The 25251-nt window shown below is 44.1% G+C and overlaps 1 protein-coding gene across 2 annotated transcripts in view; it reads right to left on the bottom strand.

The window, feature by feature from the left end:
• Positions 1-25251, bottom strand: part of LOC138284988 (G protein-activated inward rectifier potassium channel 4-like) — a 220565-nt gene that overhangs the window by 18089 nt on the left and 177225 nt on the right. For both annotated transcript variants that reach the window (XM_069224380.1, XM_069224382.1), the window contains one exon: positions 21660-22902. In XM_069224380.1, the coding sequence (XP_069080481.1) occupies positions 21660-22902 (1243 nt within the window). The remainder of the gene's footprint in view (positions 1-21659; positions 22903-25251) is intronic.

The raw sequence follows: 25251 nt of genomic DNA on the forward strand, positions 1-25251 counted from the left end.
AGTATTGAGATGACTACCCCACAACACAGCGGATGGCTGCAAGGCATCTAGGCGGCACCAGATCTGGTGTAAAACTCTGGATCATCTGTGTTTGGCCCATACATGTTTATGATAGTAACTGCTGTCCCGCCTAGTGTGCCCTGAATGATAAAATATCTGCCCTGATCGTCCGATTCAGGGTATGTTAGTTTGAATGGCACTCCCCTCTTAATCAGGAGCAACACGCCTCGAGAATAGGAGGAGGAGGCTACACGAGCACTGGCCCATTTTGCGCCCACCATCATCTTCGTGGAGGGTGGTAGGTGCGTTTCTTGTAACGGTGCGACTTGGATTTACTGCCTGTCCATATCTGCCTGTTTTTTTGGGGGGGTTGTTGAGGCCTTGTACATTCTATGTTAAGAATCTAGTTTGCCCTATATTATGGGTCGTGATGGATGTGGAAGTTCATGCTCTGGTATGTACAACAACAGCATATATTCATGATAGAACAACTGGTATATCCAAAGTATTGGGCATCGACATTGTTGCCTAAACCTTACAGAACTCCAATCCACAATCCACTTCTGCATCCCAGCGATGCTAAAGCAGTACCCTTGACAACAGTAAAATAAAGATATTCAAATCTGAAAACTTATCAAACTTAACATAAAACATGATAAATTCAAAGTAACAAGCAATACTGCCATGTGGGGTATGCCCTCAGTGGGCTGCTAGAGGCCGTAGGTCCACCTGGTGGACAGCAGGTGGCAGGGATTAGAGCATTAGCTTTGACCTTCATGAGAAGCTTGCACATACAAGTTGACATTAGTTGGATCCATTGCCTCGGAATCGCCAGGGATGCCCATGCCAAGCGGGGGGCCCTATTGGTCCAAGATGCTGGGGCCATCGCAGACTCGAGAGCAGCATGTACCAATGTCCAGCCGGTATATGACTGAAGCGTCTACTGTGTATCATGCAATCCAGTCCTCCTGCATGGGCAATCCCACACATACTGATCTCTGGTAGGTGAAGGAAAAAGTAGCAGGTATTTGTCCCACTGGCCATGTTCCTCAGGAGTCTTACATCCTGTAATGCGCATACATTAATTTGTCTGTAGATTCCGAATGGTGCGACAAAGGGGCTATGCTGCCATTGTGTGAGGGACTGAGCAAAGTCCATTCCTGCTTTTGGTGAGGTGAAGATTTTCTGTCTGCTACTGTGATCAATTTGCAGGTGCGACCCGGATATAGCATACCGTATTCAATGTTGCTGGCTTGCAATCGTTTTTTGACCTGGAGGAACTCCCGTTGGGCTGCTTGAACCACCATGGTGAAGGTCCAGAAAGAAGGCAACAGTGCTTCCTTGATATTGTGCGGTCTGCTTCTCCCTGGAGAGGTGAAGCACCATTTCTCAAGCTTAGTACTTGAGGAGTTTGGCAATAAACGGGTGCAGTGATGCACCCGGGGGAGGGGGCGAGAAGGGAGAGGCCTGGCTGCTAACAATCTGTGAGCCCTCTCCACAATGGGAACCAAGAACAGTTTCTCCAGCCCAAAGATATCATGCAGCATTGCTTCCACATAGTCCTCCAATTGACCAGTGTTGGTTGATTCCGACACGCCCACTATACGCCAGTTATTGCGATGTAAGCGTGCTTCCAAATATACATTTTTGGTTCAAATCACCTCAAGCACTTTTTCCATATTGAGACATTTGTCAGTGAGGGACTGCACACTATCTTCTGAGGAGGATGTGCACTGTTCCGCAGTTGTGATCCTTGCTGTGTTTTTGTCTAGTTTTGCTGCCATATTATCCATCCTGAGGTTTAAGGTATCGATTTTGCAATCAATGGACTGCAGACTCTGCAGACTCTACAGACTCTGCTTTTGTGTGGTTTCCAAAGGTGGGGACGGTTGTGTGGATGCTTCCAGCTCAGAGTCCGACATAGCATTTGGAGGGGCAGGTTGATCGCTGTGATTCAAAGGTGAGGTGGGACTGTTGTTTTTCAGTTTTTCCCATGATGAGGATGCACAGTGTTCACTGCTATTGTTAGTCCCTCCGAGGGGAGTGGACCACTCCCATAGCTGCTGTTTGAACTGTAAAATACAGCAACGAGCAGGGTTCAGTGGTCCCCTCATGCCACTGGGCCCCCGCTGCCACTGCTCCTGCTGCACCAATGGAAGCCAGCTACGTCCTACCCCGTGTCAGAGACAGCATGCACAATAAATGACCACTTTGCTTCATCGATGCATAATAATGCCTGCATACAGAGCTTAGAGGAAAACATTGTGCCATGCCCTGATAAGAGCTCTAGTGGCTATATTAATCCTAACTTTTTATTTTAATTGAATTTTTCAGTGTTACGCAACAAGGTACCAATAATGTCAACACATTCTCAACACATGATATGAAGTGCTGTCGTCATGTATAACTACACTTGGTACAGTTTAAAGCATTGTTTGTGGTACAATGGCTACAGTTCAGGATATGTATAACAGCTTAAGACCCATCAGATATTGTCAGCAGATAAGAAGTAAAGGACCCCGTATATCCTGTGATCTGGAGTCCTGTGGCAGTTCTTTCTCATACCTATCCAGTTGCTCTTTACACTACGTCAAGTCTTTTAGCCACTGGTCGAATTTAGGTGGCAATAGTTTACTCCAGTGAATGGTCACTCTCCGTTGTCCCAGCTGCAGGGCTATTGCAGTCAGCCTGCGATTAGTTGGTTGCAGTGACTTTACCAATCCGAGGAGACGCATTTGGGGGGAACATGCCACCTCCTCCAGAGCCATTGCTGACAGTGCCCGCGTCACTTGGGGCGAAAGTGTTGCGCTTACGCACACGTCCAGTCCAGGAGCCAGAAGTCGGCTTCTCTGTCCTGACATCTTGCGCATGCAGTGTCTGCCAAATCCATATTTGTGTAATTGAAGAGGGGTGTAATATACTTGGTGGAGGTATTTAAAGTGTATAATTCTTAAATTGCAGTTGGAGGTGAGACGCCCAGTCTGCGTACAGCAAAACTGCCATTCCTCCATTGTAAACGTGGTCCCTAATGTGTTCTACCTTTCCAATGCGGTGTTAGGGGCTGGCGGTCTTTCGTTCTGCGAGGCATTATGGGGCATATTTATACTCTGGTTGCGCCGAATTTGCGTCGTTTTTTTCGACGCAAATTCGACGCAAAACTAACGCCATATTTATACTTTGGCGCTAGACGCGTCTAGCGCCAAAGTTCCCGGAATGTGCGTCATTTTTTAGCGTGAACCCCTTCCTTGCGTTAATGATATGCAAGGGAGGCGTTCCCGTCTTAAAAAATGACTCCCAGGCCTTTACGTGGTATTTATACTCCCGGGCAAAAATGATGCCCGGGAGTGGGCGTGGCCAAAAACGGCGCATTTGCGCCGCTTTTTAACGCCTGGGTCAGGGATGGCGTTAAGGGACAAGTGGGCTCAAAATGAGCCCAGAGTGCCCTCCCCTGCCCCCAGGGACCCCCCCTGCCACCCTTGCCCACCCCAGGAGGACACCCAAGGACGGAGGGACCCATCCCATGGACATTAAGGTAAGTTCAGGTAAGTATTTTTTATTTTTTTTTTTGTGGCATAGGGGGGCCTGATTTGTGCCCCCCTACATGCCACTATGCCCAATGACCATGCCCAGGGGACAGAAGTCCCCTGGGCATGGCCATTGGGCAAGGGGGCATGACTCCTATCTTTACAATGATAGGAGTCATGTTGATGGGGGATGGGCGTCGAAAATAAATGGCGCAAGTCGGGTTACGATGATTTTTTCGACGTAACCTGACTTGCCCCATTTTAAGACGCCCATGCGCCATTTTCCCCCTACGCCGGCGCTGCCTGGTGTACGTGTTTTTTCTCGCGCACACCAGGCAGCGCCGGTCTGCTTGCGCCGGCTAACGCCATTCCATAAATACGGCGCCCGCATGGCGCTTCAGAATGGCGTTAGACGGCGCTAAATTTTTTGACGCTAAACTGCGTTAGCGCAGTTTAGCGTCAAAAAGTATAAATATGGGCCTATATACTCTGGTGATAAATGACTACGTGTGCTCCTTGAGAGCAGTGTCTGCAGTGTCCCAGTGTGGGAGGTTCGTTAGGGAATTACGAGTACAACTCTCCCACTGATTTCTGTAGTCTGCAATAGATAAGTGTCAACGGTGGCATGCAGCGCTGGTGCTGGGATTCCTCTTCCAGCTTTATAAATGTTCCTCCTGGGTACAGGTCACTTACTGTGTGTAGCACTGTCTCTGCGAGTATGGAGAGTGCCTTGGGTTCCTAAGTGGAGGTAACTGCCTGATGATGTAGCTATGGCAGTATGGGTGCGTAGATATGAGATTTACCCGCCCGTATACTAAGTGTGTGCCAGGCTCTCATGGTGTTTTGTATTGTGGTGCGTCACTTCTTTACGCTCATGAGGTAGAAGGGCGTTGAGGGGTAGGGGGTGTGCATCATCGACATCTATAGTTATGGTGGGCATGTTTTGGGGCGGGAAATACCAGTAGCGCGCAAATTGTGCCTGTGCACAGAGATAGTATAAATGAAGATAGGGGGCCCGAACCCTCCCTGTGCATAAGGCAACGTAAGCGTGCTCCAGCCAATCCATGGCTGTTTGCCAGCCCACGCTAATGCCAACACTTGGGATTGAAGAGTGGAGAAGAAGGCTTTTGTTAAGATGATGGGTATGTTTATGAACAATTATAGGAATTAGGTTAGTACATTCATTTTCATGTTTACTGTATTGTCAACAAGGGACAGGGGTGGGCGCGTCCGTTTGGCAACTTGGTCCCCTAATTTGGAGATCGCCGTGCCATAGTTTTGTCTGACAACTGTCACAGGGTCCCTGTGTACCCATATTCCCAGGTATTTAACAGGCTTCTCCCTCCATTCCAGAAGGAAGTCCTGCTCACAGGGCTTAGTATTCAGCAAGGGTGGTATAATGGTGGATTTAGACCATTTAATGCTTAGCCCAGAATACCATTCTTGCTGAATATATTCCCGTATTAATGGGGATCGTTGCTCTATTGGGTTGCGGGCGTACAGTAACATGTCATCTGCGTTAAGGGATATGGCCAGGGGATCTTGACGAAAGAGCAAATCTGTTCCCTTCTATTTCTCTTATTAAGCATGTCAGTGACTCTAATGCCAGGGCAAACAGCAGCGGCAACAGAGGGCACCCCTTCCGCATCCCCCTACGAATTTTAAACTGGGCCGATGTATTACCATTGATGTGCACTTGCACTGCAGAGTCGGCGTTTAATAGGCTGATCCAACGCAAGAACACCTGTGGCATGTACATTCGGCTGAGGACCATGAACATGTATTTCGACTGTATGAAGTCAAATGCTTTTGCAGCACCAAGTAGGACTGCAGCTGCTTGCATCAATGCAGTTAGCTGGTGTAAGACCGCAAAGAGTGTGCACAAGTTGTGGGAGGTAGAGCATGCTGACATGAAGCTTGCTTGATCCGGCAATCTCAATAGGCCAAAAAGGGGCTGTATTCATGCCACTAAGATGTTAGCCAATATTTTAGCATCTGTATCGGTAAGGGATAGTGGCGGTAGGATTCATAGCACTCTAGTGGCTTGTCTGGTTTAACGTTAACAGCACTATGATTAGTGCTTCTCATAAGGAGGGTGGTAGGTTCTGTTTGTCATAAGCCTCGGTGTACATTGCATGTAAATGTGGGGCCAATATATTTATATCTTCCTTATGAAAATCATATGGGAGGCCATCCGTGCCTGTGGCCTTCCCATTAGGCAGCTTCCACACAGCCTGTTTGATCTCCTCTATCGTGATTGGCTGTGTTAGAAATTCTCTCTTCCCTGAAGACAGCCATGCCAGAGCTGTTTCGCCTAGATATGTCGCTGTGTCTATCTCAGGCGCAGTTGCACGGGCGTCGTGTAGTTGTTTGTAGAAGTTCACAAAGTGTTGAAGAATAGATGGTGTATCATGGAAGTTTTCCCCATGTTGTGACTCTGTGCTCACTACATGGTTATGTACCCATGGTTGCTTTATTTTTGTTGCCAGACTGCAGCCTGCTCGATACCCTTCACTCGCAACCCATTGTCAGTATAAGTGTCGTACTTCCTGCATTGCTGTGTCATTGTATTCAGTGACATGGTCTCTAATGGCAGTGAGTGTGGAAGTGTTTGGTTGTTTTGCATATTTTCGTTCCAGATCCTTTAGCGTATGTATTGCTTGTAACCTGGATCAAACGGATGTCAAGATTCCTGCTTGGAGTTGAATACACACCCCTCGTATAGTAACTTTGAATGCTTCCCACAAAATTCCCGCCCCTCCCACTGAGCTTGTGTGTTCCTTAAAATATTGGGTGATCGCTGTGCGCACTCTATGCCTAAATACTGGGTCTAATAGGTCTGTGGCCTGAAATTGCCATTGGAATTGTGGAGGTGTGCATACGGGAATCACAAGTACTAGTAGCACAAGGAAGTTATCCGATAGGGTCTTCAGCATATGTTACGTCAGCTACCCAGGTGTGCACCTCCCTTGTGGCTAGCCAATTATCTAGCCTGGACCTTGACTTATGAACTGATGAGTAAAAGTTGCTCTGTCTATCTCTTGGATGATTGAGTCTCCAGTCATCGATAAGCCCATAGTCATCCATGCCTTCTTGGATAACCAGAGCAAAATGCTTGCTTGCCAATCTACTGAGGCTGACCGGTCAATGGGAGGGTCTAAGCAAGTATTGAGATGACTACCCCACAACACAGCGGATGGCTGCAAGGCATCTAGGCGGCCCCAGATCTGGTGTAAAACTCTGGATCATCTGTGTTTGGCCCATACGTGTTTATGATAGTAACTGCTGTCCCGCCTAGTGTGCCCTGAATGATAAAATATCTGCCCTGATCGTCCGATTCAGGGTATGTTAGTTTGAATGGCACTCCCCTCTTAATCAGGAGCAACACGCCTCGAGAATAGGAGGAGGAGGCTACACGAGCACTGGCCCATTTTGCGCCCACCATCATCTTCGTGGAGGGTGGTAGGTGCGTTTCTTGTAACGTGCGACTTGGATTTACTGCCTGTCCATATCTGCCTGTTTTTTTGGGGGGGTTGTTGAGGCCTTGTACATTCTATGTTAAGAATCTAATTTGCCCTATATTATGGGTCGTGATGGATGTGGAAGTTCATGCTCTGGTATGTACAACAACAGCATATATTCATGATAGAACAACTGGTATATCCAAAGTATTGGGCATCGACATTGTTGCCTAAACCTTACAGAACTCCAATCCACAATCCACTTCTGCATCCCAGCGATGCTAAAGCAGTACCCTTGACAACAGTAAAATAAAGATATTCAAATCTGAAAACTTATCAAACTTAACATAAAACATGATAAATTCAAAGTAACAAGCAATACTGCCATGTGGGGTATGCCCTCAGTGGGCTGCTAGAGGCCGTAGGTCCACCTGGTGGACAGCAGGTGGCAGGGATTAGAGCATTAGCTTTGACCTTCATGAGAAGCTTGCACATACAAGTTGACATTAGTTGGATCCATTGCCTCGGAATCGCCAGGGATGCCCATGCCAAGCGGGGGGCCCTATTGGTCCAAGATGCTGGGGCCATCGCAGACTCGAGAGCAGCATGTACCAATGTCCAGCCGGTATATGACTGAAGCGTCTACTGTGTATCATGCAATCCAGTCCTCCTGCATGGGCAATCCCACACATACTGATCTCTGGTAGGTGAAGGAAAAAGTAGCAGGTATTTGTCCCACTGGCCATGTTCCTCAGGAGTCTTACATCCTGTAATGCGCATACATTAATTTGTCTGTAGATTCCGAATGGTGCGACAAAGGGGCTACGCTGCCATTGTGTGAGGGACTGAGCAAAGTCCATTCCTGCTTTTGGTGAGGTGAAGATTTTCTGTCTGCCACTGTGATCAATTTGCAGGTGCGACCTGGATATAGCATACCGTATTCAATGTTGCTGGCTTGCAATCGTTTTTTGACCTGGAGGAACTCCCGTTGGGCTGCTTGAACCACCATGGTGAAGGTCCAGAAAGAAGCCAACAGTGCTTCCTTGATATTGTGCGGTCTGCTTCTCCCTGGAGAGGTGAAGCACCATTTCTCAAGCTTAGTACTTGAGGAGTTTGGCAATAAACGGGTGCAGTGATGCACCCGGGGGAGGGGGCGAGAAGGGAGAGGCCTGCCTGCTAACAATCTGTGAGCCCTCTCCACAATGGGAACCAAGAACAGTTTCTCCAGCCCAAAGATATCATGCAGCATTGCTTCCACATAGTCCTCCAATTGACCGGTGTTGGTTGATTCCGACACGCCCACTATACGCCAGTTATTGCGATGTAAGCGTGCTTCCAAATATACATTTTTTGTTCAAATCACCTCAAGCACTTTTTCCATATTGAGACATTTGTCAGTGAGGGACTGCACACTATCTTCTGAGGAGGATGTGCACTGTTCCGCAGATGTGATCCTTGCTGTGTTTTTGTCTAGTTTTGCTGCCATATTATCCATCCTGAGGTTTAAGGTATCGATTTTGCAATCAATGGACTGCAGACTCTGCAGACTCTACAGACTCTGCTTTTGTGTGGTTTCCAAAGGTGGGGACGGTTGTGTGGATGCTTCCAGCTCAGAGTCCGACATAGCATTTGGAGGGGCAGGTTGATCGCTGTGATTCAAAGGTGAGGTGGGACTGTTGTTTTTCAGTTTTTCCCATGATGAGGATGCACACTGTTCACTGCTATTGTTAGTCCCTCCGAGGGGAGTGGACCACTCCCATAGCTTGTGTAACTCACTGGGGCTCCAAAGGGAAGTTGTGTGATCTCTAATTTCACTACTCAACGTCACACTTAATTTACCTGCCCGGAGCTTCCTGCAAGCCAGCACCCTCAAATGTCAATGTGCAGTATTGGTAGTGCTTAGATGCTTCACCCAGTGGGCACCTGTATGCCGCAGTTCCTAGGTGCTCTCAAGGTTGGTGCTAATCACTTCCTCTAGCACACGAGGTGCATTGCCCTGAGGGAAGTATGGCAGTTTCTGTGCTCCCCCTATCCCTAAGGGGATCCCACTGGTGCTATCAGGCCCCAGCACCTCCTCTATCCTCCCCCAGTGTTGGGATCGCAAGCCCGGCCAGGCTCCCCCCCTCAACAGCACTCTCCTTCTATATGCCCGCAGCAGCCATGCATGGTTTACTCCAGAGTGGGCCACAGCTGCTGCCCGACATCGTACTGTGCCAGCGGGAAGCGAAGATTCATTGACCAAGCCTGATTTTCTGCCTGCAAGCTGATAGGCACCACGCCTCAGGCCTGAATTGTTTGTCTCCTTCTCGGCCCCTCACCGGTCCCATGCTCAAAGCTTCACCCAGTGGGGGAGGACCAGGAGCCCCGAGCTTGCTGTGGCAGGCCACCATGACCCGGCCCACAGCTCCACACTCCACTCAGAGCCAGGCCTCCTCCCCAGCTGCAGTGCCCCCGCCACGCACTTCCAGTCCAAGGCAGGAGGCCGCAGTCTGCCCAGCCACCGCCCCCTGACACTGCAGCAGTCAGACTCCACCCAACCGTGTTGGTCCGGGCCGTGCAGGACTCCAGCTCCTTGGCTCCCGCATGCACTGCACTTCTCCCTGGCGCCTCCACTATCGTCTGCAGCTCCTCCCACTTCACATTTATGAACTGGTGTGCTTTTTAGGGATGGATGGTAGTCCCTTAGATCAGTGGTTCCCAACCTTTTGACTTCTGTGGACCCCCATTTTATCAATACTGGAGCCCGGGGACCCCCACTGAATCATTATTGGAACACGGGGACCCCCAAGGAGTCATTACTGATAGCTGGGACCTAATATTATTACATTTTTTAAGCAGCTGCGGACCCCCTGAGGAGGCTTCGCGGACCCCCAGGGGTCCCCGGCCCACAGGTTGGGAACCACTGCCTTAGATGGATAGTTGCCGGAATATGAATCCCTACCAGCGGAGCAGCCCTAATGTGCGGCCATCTTGCTGCAGCACTCTTTCGTCCCATTAATCCTAACTTAAATCTCCAAACATTAGAAAATAAACAACTAATTATAAAAGTGATGTTGGCAATCAGGCAGAAACATATACATGAAGCAATGCTATTAAACCAAGCTCTCCGCTCATCGAATCTTCATATTGCCAAAAACCCTTTAACATGTAAGAATGGCAAAGAGCACAGAAGTCATTATACAGATTTAGAATCCACAGTCCACCAGGGAGCGAACAAATGATGTATGGTTTGAGCAAAAACCAAAGCCATGCAGCTTGTGCTAGTTATTTGAATAGTGATTCAAAAGGTGATGAGTGTACCCATACGGAATATCAAACCAGTGAATATAAAAGGTAAATGCTCAAAGTGATGAAATGGTGCCTGAACAAAGAAAGGAAAAAGCCACCTTCAACACTTTTAAGAAAAAACGTTTATAACATTTTGACCAGATATTTGCAGCAACGCCAGGCAGCATTTTGTACACATATCAGGAAAATAAACAGATGTACAGAATATATGAAGAACTGTGCTGTATTTAAGATTCAGTGCTCATAGATTAAATATATGGAGAGGGTTTTTAGAAAACTAATGTGCAATGTAACCCAGAGCGAAGAACTTGTGGGCCAGACTAGGAACCGAAAGCAGCTCTGGCAAAAATGTTCAAACCATCTCTGCTTCATACCTCCTCCCTTTCTTATCTCTCTACTTTTCCCCCCACTCTCTCTCTTCCACTTCTTCTCAGAAAAAGTGGCAGAAGCACCAGCAGTGCCCCCTGCCATTAAAAAAGGGCTTCTAAACGATGAAGACTACTGGAAAAATGCCCAGTGGAAACAAGCATTTGCAATGCAATAGGTCGCGCATTTACTTGAGTTAGAGCTATTGGCATTATAAATTCATAACTGGACTTTTTTTGCCACATTAATTGGTCAACCCTGCCACATATTTTGGCCCTTTCTGCCACATAATTCCTGTGGACCTGCATATAGCTAATGGGCTGGTAGGCCTACTGGAATATTTTTTCAAACAAGGCCCTTAAAACACAAACTACTCCCAGGTACTAAACATATTTACTTGACAGTTGGTACAGGCGAGATTGCCTGCAGGGCAATGAATAAATCATTGTACTCCAAGAATGCGTGCTTACTGGATCGTTGTCCCTTTACTGCAGTCTGTGGAGTCGAACAAAACACCCATGATTTTTCACATGCTTGAGGACAGCCATCTTACTATATTAATGATCCTCAGTATATTGACCATTGTACAGCATAATCAATTGTAAGCTCTCCTCCAGGTTAGTTTTCTAAATACACACACACACAGCTCAAGTTTCACAGACTCAAATGTGTGTAGTTTATCTAGTCAGGTTTCTGCTTTATATTCACAGCTTGTATCACGTTATAAAAATTAAACTACAAGTCCCAGAATGCAAAGCAGGAACATAAACTAAATGAGCCAATCACACATCGAACTGGGAAGCTAGACAACCCTACGAATACTACTCTAAGGGCTGGTTTCCAGCTAGTATCACTTTATAAAAATACAACTACAAGTCCCAGAATGCAAAGCAGAAGCATAAACTAAATGAGCGATTCAGGTTTTGACCTAGAGAGCTTACCAACTCTACAAATGCTGCTCCAAGGGTTGTCTTCCAACTTTACAATATTATAGTTGAAATGCCCTCTTGGATAGTAGTGTATCACAGTAAAAACATGACAAAGCCAGGATTTCCGCACCTTACCTGACTGTTTTCATCAAAGACTGCAGCTACAGCTCATGAGCTGGGATTGGCTTCCTACACATGAGTTCAGTAAAGTTGTAATTCTGCACTCAAAGAAATAACTAGTTATTCCTGGAGGCCCAAACCAACATTTTCAAAGCAGAAAATATCATCAAAGCACTATGCAGTAACATGGCTGCAACATATAAATGTTAAAGCACTAAATACTAAGGCAACATAATTTCAAAGCTATATCAGGCCTATATATTCCATGCCCAGCCACTCCCCCAGCCCCTTTGGCTCACTGTTACAGCTGTGTTTTGTTTTTTACTTCTGACGTTTTTCTGCTTAGAGTGCATTTAATGTAAACATGTCAAAATAACTCTGGTTATTAATGTTTTTTCTGTAAACAAACGTACTTTTGTCTAGTGGAAGCTTGTAGTCATTATAAGGTTGCGCGCAGAGGGTTAATGTGCCTGCAGCGAAGAATGTTTACTAGGCAAATCACAAAATGCACATAATGTAAAAATGTCAAAATAACTCTGCCGATTAATGTTCTTTCTGAACAGGGAATGTACATTTGTCTAGTGGAAGCTTGGACTCATGATAAGGTAGTGCACAGGGTTAATGTGCCTGCTACTAAGAGCGTGTACTAGGCAGATCACAAAGTGCATGTTATTTAAAAATATCAAAATAACTCTGAGGATTAATTTTCTTTCTGGAGACAGAATGTACTTTTGTCTTGTGGAAGCTTATAGTCATCATAAGGTAGCAAAGAGGGTTAATGTGCCTCCTGCAAAGAACGTGTACTTAGCAGATCGCAAAGTGCATATAATGCAAAAATGTCAAGATAACTCTGGTGATTTATTTTCTTTCTGGAGAGAACGTACCGTTGTCTAGTGTAAGCTTACACTCGTTATAAGGTTGCGCAAAGGGTTAATGTTCCCGCAGCAAAGAATGTGTACTAGGCAAATCACAAAATACACATAATGTTAAGATGTCAAAATAACTATGGCAATTAATGTTCTTTCTGGAGAGAGAACATATTTTTGTCTAGTGGAAGCTTGGACTCATGATAAGTTAGCACATAGGGTTAATGTGCTTGATGCAAAGAATATGTACTAGGCAGTTCAGAAAGTGCATGTAATTTAAAAATGTCAAAATAACTCCAGTGATCAATGTTATTTCTGAAGAGAGAGAACGTACTTTTGTCTAGTGGAAGCTTGTAGTCATCATAAGGTAACACAGAGGGTTAATGTGCCTGCTGCAAAGAACGTGCAAGTGCATATAATAAAAAAAATTCAAAATAACCCTGGAGATCGATGTTCTTTCCGAAGAGAGGACATTCTATGGTCTAGTGTAAGTTTGGAGTCATTATATGGTAGTGCAGAGGGTTTATATGCCTGCTGCATAGAACACGTACTAAGCAGATCAGAGTGCATATAATGTAAAAGTGTGAAAATAACTCTTTTCTTTCTGGAGAGGGAACAGCTTTTATTGCCACCTCTGGGTCAAATCTCGACTCTGAAGTCACCAGAGGTCTCTGCTATGTGTCCTGGAAGCCATTTGGTTTGTCCGCATTCCCTACTCCCTGCTTCTGACTCCACAGAGACCGAATTTCCCACACTGGACACAGTGACACCTGCCTACTGCTTGCGCGGGCATGATGGGCGACAGTGCTTTCAACACACCTCAGGACCTGGAAAGAAAATGCTTTCCAATGTGCCTGGAAGTGCTAACGCTAATAAAAAAAACAAATACATAAATATTTACCAGGCATTATCCGAGAAGGTTATCTGGCAACCTGCAGATCACGCGAATAAATGACAAAAGCAAAAATTAAATGACTCTTATTAGGTAACAGTTTAAACAAAGTGAGCAGCACTCCAATACCCTTGATCGCACTCTGAGTGCAATGGCAGCCACGGAGCACAGACTAAAGTAAAAAGTAGTTCACCCATGCTGAAGTATATCAGCAATCATGCAATAATCCATGTAACAGGGTCAGTCTGCAGAGCGGTAACAAAACCATCCCAAGGCCGTGAGGTGGACATGAGGTGGGTGTGGTTAAAAGCCAACAATACTTATAACAGGTCAAAGCACTTGCATGCTCTACCTGACAAGGGCAGGCAGAGCCTGACCTTAACAAACCTAGACTCCACTGTGAACTAATGCAGACACATGATTTTCGATTGTAACTATATCTTGCTCTGAAGGAAAATGTTTCTAATAAAATAAATTGTGATATTGAAAGAATAATACCGTTTTTCTTCCCGAACTTATTGGGGTCACACCCATTAGAATCTTTAAGCCCGAAAAGCATAGTGCAAGCTCTTGAGGGAAAAGGAAAACTGTCAGGTGTTTTTTCTCGCCTTTTCCATTAAGATATGCTTAAGTGGGTAACGGTGTTTGGAGTAAGACGAGTCTGTCAGGCGATAATATAAGTTAGCACACACACAATTGTTGGCATTTTGCTACAAAGTAACATTTATATAATGCTTTAAAGTATTCAGTCGAATACTTCCTGACTCTACAATTACACCGAAGTTACTGTTAGTTCTGAAACAATATTACTGTGTCAGTTTTTAGAGTGACTGCACACTTTGGAGAAGAGGCAACACATGACTTAGAGAGAGTAGCGGTGGGTCCCCTCCTAGTCTTTGAAGTTCCTCCCCTTGTGTTCACTAGAGGGCATGACAGCTGGAGAATAAAAATGCTGCTGATGTGGAATGCAGTTTTTTTGCAGTTTGTTACAGAGCACAAGCGCAGATTGGAACCAAAGGTTTTTGGAGCACTTTACATGAGCACCAGTTACATTACACAAGCACACATTCATATTTGCTTTTTTTGGTACAGGAAGTTTAAGGGGTTTGCCCAAAATCACAGGATGTTGAGCCGACGCCGAGAATCTAACATGGTTAGAACCCAGGTTCAAAGGTGGCATCTCTGGCCATTGGGTCACATCCTTTGCCCATACAGTAACATGTTGGTTGGATCTTGCACACTTGCTTTCCACAGAGAAACTGTCATTGGTTCCCTCCCCCACCCCTTCAAGGTGATGCCTACATTCCCTTGCAAAGGAGTTGCAGATGAGGCTTTAACACAGGTATGCTCGAAGAGCACCAGATTACTAATCTTTGATGTAGGAGTGTTCTATAGGAGTTTCTTGTACCTATGAAGAATCTGGAACTCAACCACATTGCTGGATTAGCACAAATTTAGAGAGCTGTGTTCTATTCTCTTTGCTTATCGAATGCAGATACAGGCCAGTAATCAAAGCCCTGCGGATCCAATGTAGCAGTGTACATGAGTGGGATCATGTTTATACCTTACCTACCCCCACAATGTTATCTTCTTCCCTTCCCTAAGGTAGCTGCCATTACTTTGTCCCTCTCTGGATCGTGCACACACTCTTTTGAAATCTGCCAAGAAGTCTACGCAGTTACAAATACACATGCAATGAAAAGGTGAAATAGTGGTATTGGCTGCTGGTGAACACAAAGAAGTATACACACTAACTAAATTGTTTATTTTGTAGGGGGTCAGGGTAGGTTTGAAAGAGAAGACATCAGCAACAGTAGCTTGCATTAATGGTTAGTTGGACAATGCACTACAGTGGGACATCCCAAGTTAGGATTTACCCTAAAATTCATCTTAGTTTCCTTGGTTTGGCCATTCACTGTAGGCCTGTAGACTGCGTATGGATGCACTGTTGCTTTTGTTTGGGATAGCATGACGCTATGTTTGGCATACCATGATGGTATGTGTGGTTTTACTTCAGCTGCACCTCTACAGTCTTGATTGGACTTCACAGACCCTTATAAAGTGGTGATAATTTTACCCCATTCACCATCTGCCAAGATGGAATAGCACTCTGATCACGCTTCTATTTTCAGTCAGTTACATGGAATGCACGATGCATGAAACATGCATTAATCATCTCACATACTTCCACAAACATTTGCAAACATACTAGCAGTGACAAGTTCACCGTCACATAACCAGTCTATGTGTAATTACCTCGACTCACCTTACACAAGCCTTACCACAAAGGTCAAATGACTACCTCACGTAACTCCACCAAATATTCAGCTCATTTAATTTTGCTCGACAGTTAACAGTGTTATGATTGCACGCAATGGGAATTGCACACTACACAAATGCCAGATCACAGAATGCAAAATAACACAACAATAGCTCATAGAGATCCCAATCACTGATGGCTGGCCACTGCAAAAAGGTATCATTCCAAGGGTTAATGGTCTGTCTAAAAATAACTCTAGTCCTTAAAGTTCTAAATCAGGCCCTCACCTTGAAGTACAGTTGCAGGCAAGTATAAAAAAGGAGGGCACCTTAGCCAGCTTGCCAACAGTAAAACAAAACTGTGGCCAGGGGTTACCAAGAACAACAGTGGCACCGCAAACAAAAGACAAGAGCATCAGTAGCACAACAAGAGAAAACACATATTTGGATTCTCAGGACCATAAATCACTCTATGCATCAACAGAGCACAATAGTGAGCACAGGCACTAACAGTTCAAAAGAGGCTAAGGGCCTGATTTAGACGTTGGCAGTACCGGTCCGGCCGTCGACTTTCAGACTGAAAACCCATTTTGATGAAATCACACGAGTCCCCTAAAAGTCAAACGTACTGTTTTAAGGTTCTTTGTCTCGCTCTTTGGACCTTATGCGTGAAGGCCATACTGTATCCTGAGACAAGGCCTCGAGAGCTCTTGTATAAAGAAGTAGCATGAAGATGGCAATGCAAGGCATTAAAACAAGTTAAATGCAGGCAGACTTACCGTTTACCATAAGAAAATCAGCTAGGGAAACATCCTGACCTGGCACCTCCAAGGATTTAAATTATTGAAGTTGTAGAAAGCAATTCAAACTCAAACCCTTACAAGAGATCACGTCACATAACTGTTCTATAACAGAGGTAGTCATTGATTCCGTCTGGCAAAGCTAAGCCTAGATATTAAAGCAACCCTAATGATGTATAACGTGTTGCAAACTAATATTGATTCGTAATAAGAATAACATCTAAATGTAGTGAATCTATGGCAGACCATCGTGGATGCAGATTGCAGTGATCAATGAAAGCAAATAAGACTAGTATAGATCTTGACTCACGACTAACTCTCAAGCTGACATACATATATACCGTTTCCGGGCTTTTACTAATTACACTCCCACGTCACACATCCTAAGACAGCACTTAATAGCCAATAACTGGGCTGAGCTCATAACAAGCACACCCCTGTCATAATCAGGTTCTAATGGTCAAGTTATGAAACAGATGGTCTAGGAATCCAAAGGCATGGGACTAAACCCTGGCTTGGCGCTTGACTAAAACATTATTGATTCTGGAGACATTGCTTCATCTCAGTATGCGACTGGAGAGGGAGCCTTGTGAATGCTTCTTTGTTTTTCATGAAGGACTCCCGTATGTTCTTCATTTTTCAAGTGAAGATTCACTGCAAGTCTTCACAATGTTGTTAGATTACACAAGGGACGTTTTTGAAAGTTCCGGAACTTGTCAAGTTATAGAAACTGATGAAAATTCCATTTGATCGTCTACTTCCGACCACGTTTTTGAATGCTTTAGAATAGGGGCCTCGAACATTTCTCTTACGACAGCTACTTCTGATTAATGAAAATTGCAAAGAGATACTCACGAATTTTACATCAGTAACCACCCTTTACAGAATTAGCATTGGTCACTCCAGTGGTAGTGATATCAGCAATAGGTCTCTCTCACTGTCCTAGAATTGTCAAGCCATTATCATGCCAGTACCAGCTTTGGATGTATTTTGGAAATGCAAGTGCCATGGATCCCAATAAAAGTCCAACATTTACTAAAATTGCGCCTGAGCTACCATTAAACCAGTGAATGACACCATAACGCCAAGGATGCCAACCATATGCCAATAATGGATATATTTATGGCAGTGGTGTACACCATTATTCCAGCAATAGTATGTTGAGGTCAATGATGCCCACAATATGTCAAAGATCAGGGGTGGGCACAGTCCAACAAAGGATGCCCACAATTAAGCTAATAATGACAATCATTATACCTAGTCTCCCAAAGTGCCCATGTTGAACACCATCATACTAAGAAGGGTGGTAGTATATCAAGGATGATCTTTATTAAACCAACATTATTCCAATGGTGGCTACTGTTAGGCCAACACTTCTCAAAAGAAAAAGCACAAGCAAATGTTTTGCCTGGACAGGATCACTGTTATTTTCGAATGGGCATCAGTATGGCAGGGATTTCCTGCACTGTGCAAGAGATGCCCCCACTTCCCACACCCCACCCGCACTCCCTAATTGTGATCCCAGATTCTTGGGATTACCTCTAAGCAAGTACAATGTTTCTCACGGAGGGCCCACACACCTGGTGTTCACAGACATACTTACATGCACACTCATACACATACATAAATACATAAAGGTGCACATGTCCCAGACACAGCTCCCCTAGACAAAGTCCCCCACAGCTGGTGAGCTACTTATATATCTCCAGTCCTACTCCTATCCTGATGTCTGTCTCCTGGACACATTTGCTTTGAAGCAGCTGGTCTGTATTTAATTTGAATGTGCTGCCCCCCCGGAGAGCTTGAGTTTGCAGCTACCCTGGGGGCAATACATTCACTGTAATAGGGCTCACTGCCCTGTTTGGGCATGGCACATCTATTTAAAGGTGCACTGTGGCACAAACAGGAAAAGTGCACCCTATGAATAATAGGTCCCCATGTCTGTATCAGAGCAGGACTGCCCCCTGCATATTGCAGAAAGTACAGTGGCTCGGTTCTAGACTTGGTGATCTAGTCTGAGATTCAGGTTTCTAAGTTACTTACTGACAGCTGGAGAGCTGCTAGAAGCTCACGAACTAGACACTGGAGACCCCTCATTTATAGCTTCCTCTTTCTGTTTGTTTTGCAACTAATCAATATCTGAAAACTGGATCCATACCAGCAACATCCCAGACCTCTGTTTGTTTTTCAAATTTGACAAGCACTTAATGTTACCATTTGTTTGTTGACGTGCTCAATCAGTTTGATAATTTCATTTTGAGGTTGGGGTCCTCTACCAAGATGGCGTTTTAAATTGAGGTGGAGGCTCCTAAAAGGTTCTGTGGATTTCACTAATTTTTGGTTTTGAAAATCTCAGGTTTATTTCTTTTGTAACTGGGTCTTGCTCTACTAATCTGTGATGAGTCAGTGGTTTGTTGCGGATAGTGAGCGTGGTAAGACGTGTGTTCCATTTTATAGTATGAAGGATAGGTCATCAGTTTATCGTTCGGGCTGAACAGATTTCATATTTTACACTGCTGTGGTATCTGAACATTAGGACACACATATATCTTTTTCGAACAAGTATGGATCCTCGCAGTTTGGATGGAACCCAGTATTCAAGGTCTGCACTACTTTTGACATCCGTTCATGTATTTTGAGATGATTGTTTTTTGTTGACATGTGGGTAAACTGAGCTCAGTGGTAGACATTTTACAACTGTCTGTCTTATTTCACTGATCTTTCTATGCAGTCAGTTTGGATCCTCTTGCATATGGTGGGGGCATTGGAAGTTGAGTTTCATATTGTGGTTTGGTGGCTCCCTGACTCCCTGTGCTGGGCGTACCGAGCATACTTCCGAACCTCAGTCTTTCCAACCCTGGTGGCATCCTAACTTCACATACTTTGCTGATCTGGCCTTCCATCCTTCCATCACAGTGACAGGCCAGCTTATCTAGGAAACAGATGCAGAGGCCAGGTTTAAGGCATATTGTGGTCTTTGAGTCCTCAGTTGCTGCAGCGCAAGGAAGCTTGTCAGAAGAGGGTAGATACCTGAATGGTGTCAGAAGCCATCAGGGATAGGACACACCTGCCTCCGAAGGATGGCTTGGATGGAGGTCATTAACGGGGAGACTGTTGAATATGGAAAACTGGAGTCCAAGCTACAGAAGTTCCCGGTGCCTGCCATATTTGTGACTCATACAGGACATATTCCCAGGCAGTGTCTCATATAAATAGATGGGGCATGAAGTGAGTTGAATCATACCCACAAAGACCATTTTGCCTCTCACCATGTATAGGATTGGCTAAGTTTCAGACTCAGCTGGATGAGTGAAAAGACAGGAGAACCACTAGTACTGACAAGTCTCTTTCGTTTGTACAGGCTTGTCACCTTAATGGAGGTAGAAGGAAGAGATGTGGAACATAGTGGAGTGTGTGAGCGCAGAGACAAGCCAATAACTAGGACTGAAAAGTCCCTTTATTTTCTAGTTTCCATTGGCTCGCAGGACCAGACAGTGGAGTGCTATATTGGGACTGAAGAGACAGACTAGACATATCTCAAGTGGCATATGTAATTATACTGTTTACATATAAAGCAGCATCCAATCATACAGATGTGCATCCCAGAATTAAGGGTTTCTCTGGATGAATATAGATCTGCTCCCTGTGGTCCCTGGATGTCATACCACAGGGGGTAAAAAATGAATGGCTTGACCATGCAGTTGCTGGAGTAGTGCTTTTGCATCAATGTCATATTTGGCTAATTGGTCAATGTATGTCCTGTTGAACGTGGGTGAATGCTCATAATTTGGAGGTAACCAATGTGATCATGATATTTATCCATTTTGCTTCATGCCCACTTAACTTTCACCTACAACAGTAAGCCTACAATTACACAATAATTTCTGCCAAATTCATAGATGTAATGGAAGTTTGAACATACCATCTAGGAAAGAATGTGCAATACCCCGAGGAATGCAGTTCACTGGTATGAATGCTTTAGCAACAACATTTCAGGAAAACAATGTATAACTCATTAAGGTCACACCAAAGCAGACTTCTCCAATGAGTAGCTCTTGTGCTACTGGTAGCTCTCCAGCTACCCACAAGTAGCTCTCCTCTGTCCACCCAGGTATACTAAATTAGAAGCTTTTGCTTGATTTGATGAATATGAGTCTATCAAAATTTTAAGTGTATATTTTAGACAAAGCAAAAATGTGTCTACTTTCAAAACCCATCATTTCTGAATTATATTAAAAGCTGATATTTGAATGATAGTTACTGTTGGCAATCCTGCTCTGAGTTCATCACCTCTGGTAATCTTGTATAGGGTGGACACTATCTTAATCTTACCTGGCACATACAACACTAATAAGAATAGCCCAGGATGGTTTCATTGATCATAAGTAGCTCTTATTATTGAAAAAGTTGAAGACCCCAGCACCAAAGTATCTTTTCAACAAACTGCACAGCCTAAATAGTCTTCAATTCAATCTCGATCGACTGTTATTGTGTTGGCCTGAACTGACTTGAATGGAATGAGTGTGAGCAGTGTGCTAAAGTTATGAAAATGAGTGTGTTACAACGTAACCACTGCATTCTCTAAACAACAAGCAATTTACTTAATAGGGCATTCTGTCCCAAACAGACCAGCTCAATGTTCAGTATTAATCTATATGATGAAGATAACAATGCCATTTGGTTTGTTAGCTGTTTCTTGGCATTGTTTTCTTTTAGAGAGCCACACACACTGCATTTTTGATGTTTATAAAATCTACAATCGACAAGTATTACTAGTACCCGATTTAGTGATCAATTTATCAGGCACTGTGGAATGAAAGGATGAGTTGGCCTTCCATGAATCTACCCCATAACTTACACTTCTGAGTTGGTGTCAGCAGAAGTTCTTTAATGGATTGAGACTTCTAACCAGTATCCTCATGGTTTTTGGCAATGTGCATTCTACTGAAAGGTGCTATTTTTGACTATTTATTTGAATATAGCTCACGGTTTATCTAATATGTGTGCACACAATAAACCTGATAAATTATTTCTGTCATTAAAATCTTTAAAATGTTTAGGAGTATGGTCTCTCACAATTAGTTTTGTTTCTGTAAATTACTACCCTATGGTTCAAACCTATCTTGAAGCACAGACTTGCATTTATTCACCCACCTGTGGCTTCCACAATGCCTTCTAAGATCACAATGATCTCAAACTCCTCCCTTTTAAGGGACTCTGCTGTCATTTCCCAGAAAGGACTATGGTCATTTATGATGTGACAAATGATCTGCGGCTCCACCAGAAACAGTCGATCCTCCCCTGTGTCATAGCCAAGGTTGATTTCAGATTGTTCCAAGGGAATAAATTCCCCTTCCTTTGTCTGTCGGGACTTGATCAGTTTGGCTCGTATTTTTGCATCCACCATGTGGCTGTCTCGCAGATCTCCGATTCGGAACATGAGGCAGAGTTTGTCATCCCTGTGAGACACCACACACTTTTTACTGAAAATTAAAGTCTGGGCTCTTTTTTTAGGTCGGGAGATCTTAACAAACATACAGCCCACCATAAGAGCATCAATCATCGACCCAAGAATCGACTGGATCATCAGAAGTATGATGCCTTCTGGACAGTAAGCAGTCACCATTCGTGAGCCATAACCAATAGTTCTCTGGCTTTCTACTGAGAATAGTAAGGCGGAAAGGAAAGAGTCTACATTTTCAATGCAAGGCTTCCACTCTATGTCACCAATGTGATTCACATCGTCCCTCAACAAGGCGTCCACATAGTAGATAACAGCGAACATGACCCAAGTCACAACATAGCATGTCATAAATAGAAAAATAAACCAACGATATTTCAGGTCCACTATGGTGGTGAAAATGTCAGATAAGAACCTTGTTTTATCCTGAATGTTTCCAAGGTTTACCCGGCATTTGCCATCTTTGGTAACATATCGCTGCCTTTTTTGTCTGTTGCCAAGACTGAAAAGCTGACGGTCATCATACATGAGTTTGCAACGCATTTTATGAGATTTTTCTGAGGTGGGCGCAGACACCACACTTCGTGTTGGTGTTTTACTGCGCATAGGAATGTTGGGAACACTGAGCACATGTCTTGGGTACCACTTGCTGCTCATGTTTGGAGCAGGCATTTCATTTTTTGAAGCCCGGTGATATGTTGGTAGATCCTCTGTGTTGATCGAGACGCTGGGTTGATGCTTGTTGCCATGGCCTGAGGCAGACTTTGTAGAGTCAGCAGAGCTCAGCCTCCTGTGGAGGCTGGCCAATGCAGCAGCATGAGGGGCATGGGGCAAAGGGATGAAGTTTGACATAATCCCACTTTTCTTTCGAGGAGCTGGCTCAGATTTATGATTGATCTCTTCTGTGGAAGGCGTTGAGACCACCATAGTTTCAGGCTGAAACACATACAAATTGTAAGAATAGTTAACAAAGACACCTCAAAGGGTCTACTTATATAGTCTTTCTGCACTAAAGAAGCTAAATTGGCTACTTTTAAAACATTACTTGATTGATTTAAAATATATCCGGGTTACATTTTGATATCTGCTTCGTATCACTAAAGTTATTTATGTAACAAAAACATATTTCTTTAAAAGTTGGACAACTTACTTTTGTCAACACTTAAAACACAAAAACAATCTCTTTTACAGAGCAATCTCCAGTAATATGTTTGAGCAAACACATGACTGTTTAGAATTTTCTTCCCAAAACAACCCCATATGCTTCTTTTTATCAGTAATTAATTATTGTAATTAATCCCCTTTGATGGGCTTGGTGCAGAAAACCCGAATGTACTTTATTTGCTTGTTTGGGACCTGACTGAAAAATTACAGTTATTTAAAAAAAAAAAAAAATATATATATATATATATATATATATATATATATATATATATATATATATATATATATATATATATACATACATATATATACAAAGTTTAATACCGTACGAGGATAATCTACTATGACGAATCTTCCAAAACAAAAACGTAATTTACCGTTAGATGCATATAATATTGAAACTTGTACATTGAATTACGTGAAAAAGGCATTTCCAAACCCTCACCCACACTATTTCTAATTCTAATTTTATCCCTAATTCTTTTGAGAATATGTACATTAATGCTTTCCGAAACCCTAAATCTAACACTTAATATACTACTAATTCTTTCCCCTGCATGCACCTCTTATGTTATTTGATACTTATGATCTTTTATTTTCATGTCGTATTCCCCTTTTATTAATAAAAATACTTTCTTACAAACAAATTATTTATAACAGCCTAAAATAAAATTGGTAATACTTTTCTATGTAATGGTTTCCTCATAAATGTATTTCTTCGAAGACTCCTAATGGAGACATAATCAACACTAACATATCTGGACAAAAAAGGAAAGTTATGAAACGCATGACTCTGACTTTTGGTTTCAGGTTTATGGAAAGCAGGTGGACCCAGGCACCGAACTCAAGGCCAATGGCTATCTTTTCCAATAATCAATGCGTGTAAGGACTCTCAAGGGAGTCAAAGGCCTTCTCGGTCTAGCGAGAGAATAACTGCTGGTTCAGCCATTTGATCCTGCTGCGCCAAACAGCCAAATAGTCTCTCAAGGTGTGGCTTGTGGCCTTTTGTGGCATGAAACTAGAATGATTGGGATTAATTAGTTCCCCAATAACACTATTTAGTTGGGATGCAACAACTTTCGTTAACACTTTAGTTAAAAAGTTCTTCAATGATTTTGGTCTGTAGGACCGCAGCAATCCAATAGTTTACCCTTTTTGTGTATCAGGACCACAATTGCTTTCCAGAGATCAGTGGGGGAGGCTCCCCCTCTCTTGCGCTGTGGTAAACATCTTACATAGCAAAAACAACAAGTGATGGACGGAATGCTGAACATTGTCAAACATTCACCCCCAGTACAGTGATCTGGGCCTAAATCCATCTTTTTTTGCTGCCCATGCCATTCCAGTTTGGACCCAGCCATATGCAAATCAGTCTTGACCCTGTTCCCCATGGGAACAGTCCAGCCCGAACTGCTAGGCCAGGTCTTCCCTGGACTGGAAACAAGCATCCTGAGACCGGTTTCAGGGTTTCACCCCTCATCAGCCAGGCTAGCTTGAATCCAGTGGCATGGGAAGCACGGGACCCACGTCTGGGCATACCCTTCCCACTTAGGGCGACAAAGCAAAAACAACAAGTGATGGACGGAATGCTGAACATTGTCAAACATTCACCCCCAGTACAGTGATCTGGGCCTAAATCCATCTTTTTTTGCTGCCCATGCCATTCCAGTTTGGACCCAGCCATATGCAAATCAGTCTTGACCCTGTTCCCCATGGGAACAGTCCAGCCCGAACTGCTAGGCCAGGTCTTCCCTGGACTGGAAACAAGCATCCTGGGACCGGTTTCAGGGTTTCACCCCTCATCAGCCAGGCTAGCTTGAATCCAGTGGCATGGGAAGCACGGGACCCACGTCTGGGTATACCCTTCCCACTTAGGGTGACAAAGCAAAAACAATTGGTGATTCAATCATGTCTTCCATTGGCCAACCTGAAAAGGGGCCAGCCATCCTGCCATCCGATACCTCCTTATTCAATTTGTCTTGCACTGCCTGTTTGTACTCCTTAGCAGACGGCAAATTGTCTGCCCACCTATGAACCGGAGGATCCTCTTACCCCAAATAGAAACCCCATGTGAACCCCTAGTGCAGTAGCCGTGCCTCCTACAGCTTAGAATCATATCCA

Source organism: Pleurodeles waltl, chromosome 3_1, assembly GCF_031143425.1.
Source record: "Pleurodeles waltl isolate 20211129_DDA chromosome 3_1, aPleWal1.hap1.20221129, whole genome shotgun sequence".
Classification (NCBI taxonomy): domain Eukaryota; kingdom Metazoa; phylum Chordata; class Amphibia; order Caudata; family Salamandridae; genus Pleurodeles; species Pleurodeles waltl.